The sequence below is a fragment of the Zingiber officinale genome, chromosome 6A (assembly GCF_018446385.1).
Source record: "Zingiber officinale cultivar Zhangliang chromosome 6A, Zo_v1.1, whole genome shotgun sequence".
NCBI classification, from domain to species: Eukaryota; Viridiplantae; Streptophyta; class Magnoliopsida; order Zingiberales; family Zingiberaceae; genus Zingiber; species Zingiber officinale.
The window spans coordinates 85,487,948-85,496,078 of NC_055997.1; the positions used below are offsets into that span (position 1 = coordinate 85,487,948).

At 34.7% G+C, this 8,131-nt stretch overlaps 1 protein-coding gene across 1 annotated transcript; it reads right to left on the reverse strand.

Annotated features, from left to right (window-relative positions):
- Positions 1-413: 413 nt before the first annotated feature.
- LOC121994153 (expansin-A11-like) lies at positions 414-1,622 on the reverse strand. The gene is made up of 3 exons (XM_042548291.1): positions 1,442-1,622; positions 859-1,183; positions 414-777 (listed from the first exon to the last, which is right to left on the reverse strand). The coding sequence occupies exons 1-3, from the start codon at positions 1,578-1,580 to the stop codon at positions 465-467; spliced, it is 777 nt and encodes a 258-aa protein (XP_042404225.1). The 5' UTR covers positions 1,581-1,622; the 3' UTR covers positions 414-464.
- Positions 1,623-8,131: the final 6,509 nt, after the last annotated feature.

The following is an 8,131-nucleotide window of genomic DNA, read 5'->3' on the forward strand; positions in this document are numbered from 1 at the left end:
CATTGTTCAAAATAAAAATGGATATGCATACCTCTTCAGTACAATATTGGTAGAATTTCAAGTCCATAAAAGGCAAGTGACTCTAATTACAGAGAAATGATTAAAATTATTGGCACAATAAAATTTATCATCACTTTCTAATTACAATCTTAAATTTCTATCAAATATTAAAACCCTCTAATTTATATAAATGACCCTCTAATATAAGTAATAATTTAGTTAGTTCCAATATTAATAGATGTGATTAATGAAATAATTAAGGTTAATCATGATCCAATGGTACTTGAAACCAAACACGGTAAACTCATATTGATTATACATGATCATAAAAACAAACTATACTTCAGTGAGGCGGGCAACTCGATCGAGCACAACTCGACATACCTCTGCCATGGTCATCCATTTGAAATTTTCCCTCGACTTAAAAGTTTAAGCACAAATTACACAACGACTACGCGACCAATCTATGAAAATTGAAGTGAGCTAGTAAATGTTTGGCCGAATGCCCAATTCGATGGCACGATGTCGTTGAAAACTAGGGTTTGGCCGTCGGTAGTGGTGGCACGGAAGGAGATAGATTGGCCGTCCAAGTAGGCATTGGCTTGCCAATTCGCCCCCCAATTCCTCGACATCGCTATCCATCCGGTGCTCGACCGGCCCTTGATCGACAATGATTGCACAGACCCACTGCCACCGACATTGGTCACGAGCACGAGCTCGAAGTAGTCGTGCCCGTTGATCGTGAACCGGACTCCCCCTTGCTTTACACATGGCACTCTACAATTCGTCAGAGTGGAAGACGATATTTAGTTTAAAAATTACATAAACAAAGTAAATTAATAAAAATTAATATCGAACCTTTGGAAGAGGACAGGGATGATGCCGGCGCGATAGATGCCGATCTTCTCCCAGGCAGGCTGGGCCATGTCGAAGTGCTGACGCGGTGGGTTGCACCAACCGCCGTCGTCGCTGGGGAGATCGTAAGTCGGCGGGCAGATGTTGGTGGCGGTGACGGTGACGGAGGGGCCGCCGGGGAGGCACCATTGAGGGTCCGCCTCGGAGTCGCAGGTGATCCTGTAGCACTGCCCGCACGACGCGCCGTCGCCGAACAGCGCCGTGCTCAGCGCCGCGGTGTTCGTGCCGTACCCTGTCGAATACAAGTTGCCGTACCCGCACGCTCCGTCTGAAATTGAACCCATAATTAGTAGACACTTCGTTATACGAGAATGAAATGTCTTTTAATTAGGATTTCATACTTGTTATCGTAGTTACAGTAGCTATAATTCATAGTTATTAAAACGTAAATATTATTAAACAAGATAAATTTATATTATAACAGTTATAAAATCGTAACTACTATAATGTAAATATCATCGAACAGATCAAATCTATTCAGAATTTAATATGTGTCTAGAGGGCTCTTTGATAAAAATAACTATACCCATGGTTCCAGAGGCGTCGCTTCCGCCGTAAAATGTGGCCGACCCCGATGTCCATCCGCTGGCCGCGAAGCCATCAACGGCGACGAAGGAAGATACGACGAGGAGTAGCAGTGCTGCACTGCCGCCGGCGAGCTTCATCTCCGGCGATGTCGATCTCTAGGACAGTGGTGGAGGGTGGGATTCTACGAAGAGAATGGAGGGCAGTGAATGGGATGGAAGTGATGAGGCAGAGTTTAAAGAGTTGGAGGATGATGTTTAAGTTAATTAATTTGTGAGGTGGAGGGGAATCGAACAGAGCGAGGCCATTGCACATGCATGAGCCATGACTTACGGATGGATACGTGGTCACAGTGACGGATTAGATTTTTAATTTAGGGTCCTTGAACCGACCTCGGAGATTCCCTCTTCGTTCGTGGCTCAGTGTTTGAGGTAATCGAGAACATAATTTACGAGCGAGTAGTTTTTTTTTTCCTCCCTCAAGTCGAAAACATGGCAGATCATGTGGATTGCCATTGACAAATAGACTCCGCGTAAAAAAAAAAAAAAAATTGTCATAAATATTTATTTTATAATAATCAAAGATGCCTCTTTTTACTAGAATAATGGGCGTTCCTGGTTATTTCTATTAGTCATACGAATTAATTATGAGATGATTAATAAAGAATTTTTTTTATCATAATTTATTAATAAAAAATAAAATTTATGATTATTATATTTATTTCATATTAGTATAAATAAGTATATATATATATATATATATATATATATATATATATATATATAACATTACTTTTAAACTATTCCTAGTTAAGTATATTAATATCTAAGGGTAATATTAATGCGTTGACACTAATATATATATCAATTGATGGCTTAATCTCATAAATCATAGATATAATATATTAAGTTGAAACATGTGTATATATTAGAGAATATGAACTAAATTGACTCGTCATGAGAATATTTCATGGATCGTTATATGAATATCATAAATATTCTCATAATAATTATTAGTATGAATAGTCCTTAAACCTGAAGTCACTATTGTTCCCTATATAAGGAGTTGTGTACTTTGATATCGACAAACATCACCTGTAATAATGTGGACTATAAAGTTGATCATGGGATATGAAATAAGTTATGTGGAGGGATGTGAGTGATGTAGATGGGAGTTATCCCTTCCATATGACAGAAATGATATCTATGTACCCCTGATTAAGTAGTACATAAGAATGTATGGTCATGCTCAAATAAATCAATATTGAACTTATTTGATTGAGTGAGTCTATTTAGAAATCAAAAAATAAAAAGATAGATAAGTGGATGATATGGTCTATGCCTCATGGAACGATCTAGAAATCGAGCATAGAAGAACCAAGTTATACAAGATAATAGACACAGAAAAGTTAGATCGGATCTCAACATTCTCATCTCTTAACTTGAGTAGTAATGATACATTGTTAGATGTCACTCATTGCTTATGTATCTAAAATGTTATTTTAGAGATATACCAACGTTACGAGAACCTATTGGGTCACACACATAGAGAACATGTTGATTTGAAGATAAGTTTATTTTAGTTTGACTAAAATACTATGGACTTAAGATTAGTGAGTTAATCCAAATAAATCCGGATTAGACTCATTGGATTAATGGGTTAGACCCATTGGGTTATTGGATTAATGGTTAATCTAATATACTAAAATCCAACCTATTAAGAAGATCAATGAAGATTAATTCATCATTAATGGAAGAAAACCCAAAGACAAACCCTTGATATTCATTGAATGAATACAAAAGTCTTTTTGAGTGAAATTTTTATAAAGACACTTGATCTTCTTCCTTTCTTTCCCTTGGTCGAGCACCTTTTAGTCATTGCTAGCATAACGAAGGTTATTCTTTTCCGAAGGCTGAGTTCATGTGACGAACAAAGGACGGGTTCATGTAGATATCGAAGAGGCGCATCCATTCTAATCGTACTGAGATCTGCCGAAGTAAAGTTGTTATCGGGTTTGTTCTGTTCATGTAACAAAGGTAACAACTCGATCAAATATGTATTCTACATTCGCTTGAATATCTAGAGGGATCGATTTTTTCACTGCATATATTTATTATTTTTCACAAAAGATCCCTATAGTTCCTTGCCTCATGACAATAGTGTAATGGCTAGACCCTCCAATAGATAATCAAGGGATCTAAGGTTTGAGTTGCAGCTGCGGTGCATTGTAAGGTCTTTAGGATTTAAGATTTTTTCCTCCAGTAAAAAGCGGACCTAAGAATGTTGACCATTTGGATGAACCTCCATGAGCACTTCCCAATTTACTCTGGTAGTCAGTGGAAAACTTCGGAGGGATTGGGCCGGTCACTTCTAGGATTAGTTAGTTCGAAAAATTGAATACCTAGATTACAAAAAAAATAAAGGACTCCTTATGCTCGAGGCTATGGTATAGCTATTAGACCCTCTAAATGGTTAATTAGACATTTAAAATTTAAATCTCAATTGGCTGCACTGTAGAAATTTTCCTCTAGTGGGATAATAAATCGAAGAATATTGGTCGCTTTGATGAACCTATTTGAGCCCTTCCCGATTTATCTTAGTGGTCGCTAGGAAACTTCCATGGGTTTGGATTGGTCACCTCTAAGATTAGTCGATTCGAAAAATTGGATATCTGAATTATAAAAAAAAATCAAAGGATGCTCATTTTTAATTTTTTATCAAAAGAACATCGCATCCCACTAGCTCTTATAAAATTACATAGTTGCCCTTAAGTATAAGACAAGTTCACGTTGTAACCATTACCATTTCATAGCTATTACAATGTATACTTGTTTAAAAATATTGTGGGTGAATGGAGGGTGATGGCATGCCCCCACCCCTTGTAAACACACATTTTTTGCCCCTTCCAATATGACAATCCTGGCTCTATCCCTAGTTGTAGCAGTTATGAAACTATAGCTGCTAAAACACATATTTAATTTGTTTAAAAATATTCACATTGTGACAACTACAATTTCATAGCTGTTATAATGTGAATTTGACTAATTGTTCACCTAACATTTACGTTGTAGTAGTTACAAATCATAACTATTACAACTCGAACATGTCTTGTTCAACAATATTCACATTGTAATATTTATGAAATTGTAACTACTACAATATATTTGTAGCCGTTATGATTTGATAACGATGCAAATTTATCCTATTTATATATATAATTATCCGATAGATTTAGAATTTAATAATAATATACACTACAAAAAATAAGGGATTTTGGGACAAAATTGGGGACGAATTTTGAAAAAAAATTCGTTGCAAAAATTTTTGCGACAAATTTTGGGACGAAAATTTTTTCGTCCCAAAATGGTTGATGCCAACTTTTGGAACGAATTATGGATTGTTGCAAATTTGGGGACGAATTTGGCGACGAAAAAAATTTTCGTCCCCAAATTCGTTGCAAAAAAGTATAGAAATTTGCAACGAAAACTGTTTTTGTTGCAAACCTAGGAACAAATTTAGGGACGAATTTATATAAATTATCCGCCAAAATTGTCTTGATTTTTGCAACAAATTTGGGGACGAATTCGGTGACAAATTATATTTTGTTGCCAAGTTTGTCCCTAATATTGCAACGAATTTGGGGACAAATTCGGTGACAAAATTATTTTTGTTGCCATCTTTGTTCCTAATTTTGCAACGAATAATAAATTTGTTGCAAAACTGGCAACGAATTTCGCAACAAAAACTTGCCAAGCTCATTACACACCAGATAATTTTTCGTCCCAGAATTCGTCCCAAATTCTGGGACGAAATTTGTGGATTCGTCCCAAAATTCGTCCCAGATTCTGGGACGAATCCACAATTCGTCCCAGATTCTGGGACGAAATTTGGGACGAATTTTGTGGATTCGTCCCAAAATTCGTCCCAAAATCTGGAACGAATTCTGGGACGAAAATAATTTTGTCCCAAATTACGATAGAATGGGGACAAATAATTTTCGTTGCCAAATTCGTCCCTATTTCAAATAATTTTTTCCAACTTCAATCTCTTTCTGCAATACAATCCAAATACATACAAACCAAATTCAAATAACAAATAATATGCATTCAACACAATTTAATTTAACATTCAACACATCCTAATTTAACATTCAACACATACAAATTTAACATTCAACACATCGATCAACTCATAATTCAAGAAGTATAAAGTTTGCAACAAAGTTTACAATATCCATCTTGTTCAAGCTACTAGAAAATATGATACAAAGTTCAACAACCCAATGTTTTATAAATCCATCATCCAACCAACAACACTAAGAATACATATAGTCATCTTCATGAGCCACAAAATCTTTGATCCCCATCAAATCTCTTTTGCCTACATAACAACAAACAAATAAACTAGATCATGTCTAACAAGAAAGATTGTAAATATTATACGATATGACCATGTAAAAAGAATAATTGGAAACAAAACATAAATATGAAATTCCTTAAACATTCTAATAAAAGGCCTAAATATAATAAAAGTCATATTTACCAACGATATGAATCATCTATGTCATAACAACGGTAAAGAAAATTATAAGAATTATTTTGAAGCTAAGTACATGTATCGTAACTACGATACAACCTAATATAATTGACACATCATATAGAGAAAACGAGAGAGAGATATTGTGAAGTATGATATTAGGGTTTAAATTTTCTCACTTAGTTAACTTTATTTTTCATTTTAATTTGCTGAATTTATAGGTTTGTCTTTGGTTGATATTTAATGTAAACTAAAGGATGTTTAAAATAATTGTTCATTTCATTGTGTTAACTAGTTGACAATTTCATATGAATAAGTTTAGCACATTTTTAACAACTCTTTACAAAATATTAAGGTAGGAGGATGCATCGTTATCTAGTAAAGAATTTTAGAATAGTGTAATGTAATTCTAGATGAAATATAAAACTTTTATGTATCTATATAGTTTTGAAACTATACATAGATCAAATTCAGAACTTTTATGCATCATTATCATTGAAGACAAAACAAGAAAGAGTAACTTATCAAAAAGAATGAACACAATTAAACAACTATTTAAAGTTAATTTTAACATAATTATTTAAAGTTAACTTTATATAATTAAACAACTATAACATAATTATTTAAAGCTAACTTTATATATAGATCAGTCAATGCATATTAAAGAACTTAGGAATACCGAAAAGAGGTGAACAAATACAGCTGTCTTCAACTACACTGAGATCAGACCAACTTGAGACCTGCACAAACAACATTATCAAATCAGGAAAAAAATAAAGTCAGAGTATTAGAGACTTCATTCATATTGCCTAATTATGCTTTAATTTTGTTACTGGTACACAACTAAGAATCATATAGATTAGTCTACGTCAAAGATAAGTCATCTCATACATTGACAGTGGAACAATGCAAGAAGACAACAGACTTAACCTACAAATGGCAGAGTTGAAAAGTTAAAAAACCATTGATTAATGTGTAAAGCAGTAAACATAAGAAAAAAAAATCATCATACATTATTAAAATTACCAAAAATCATCACCGCCATCATCGTTATCATCGTAGGCATCATCATCGTCATCATGGGAGGATCATCATTGAGCGGAGCTCAACTGAAGGTGTTGCATAATAAATTCTTGTTGTCGGCGCATTTCTCTAATATCTTTCTCCAAATTAGCCCGTTCTAGGTCTCTTTGCACCCTTTCTTGGTCTCTTTGCGAAATTATTTCCTTCAGATGGCTAACCTCATCAGTCAAGGTATTTACTTGGGTCGTAAGTGCTGATGTGGAGGAAGAAGTTCCAACTAATCTTTGGGTTCTACTCAAGGAACCCATCCCCAATATCCTTCCCCCTTTTGGTCCTCCACTGGCCTCTAACCATAAACTCAAATTATTGCCAACAGACTCCTCAGACCCCTGACTATCGATGCCAGCTTGTGAGCATGTTTGAGCTAGCTCGAGTTGATCATATTTTTCCTGTTTTGTAAAACACATACGATATTGATTAGATATAATAGAAACACATATAATATTAAGACAATAATGGTAGGTAAATAATTAAATTTAAACCATATATTAAGGTAAAATAAAAATTAATTCCAACCTTGACTGCTTTTGCTCTCGCCCCACTCCATGTGTTATCTTTTTTTTAAAAGTGCGAGTGAAAGCATCAATGAAAGAAGGCTCCTTCCCTGTCTCCTTGGTCTAAAAAAACATTATTTCAAATAACGAAATAATTTGATATATATTAAAAATTTGTGAAAGAGTGAAACTATTACCATTCTCCGTCTATGCTCATCTATGTTGATGGAGCCTCCCGCATATATAGCACTTGAGTCACCGAATTGTGAGATTGATTCATTCTATTCAGGTCACTCCTTTGTTTACTTTCCTCCGTTGCCCAAAATAGAGTGATCCTCTCCCAATTTTCTTCAGTGATGAAGTTTGGCTTTTTCCTCCGACTCTTTGCGTGACTTAGTACATGTCTAATGTGATCGCCACATTTCTTTTTAAATATTCTTCGTATCTCCATTTCGTCATTCGGGTCCCAATTATTTAAGCGCTGAAATAGAAATTTATTTTATTATATAAAAACTATAAAATTGAAGTAAAGTTAAGAAAATTTACTTTGAACTCGCTCCACCAAAGTTGTTTTGTGG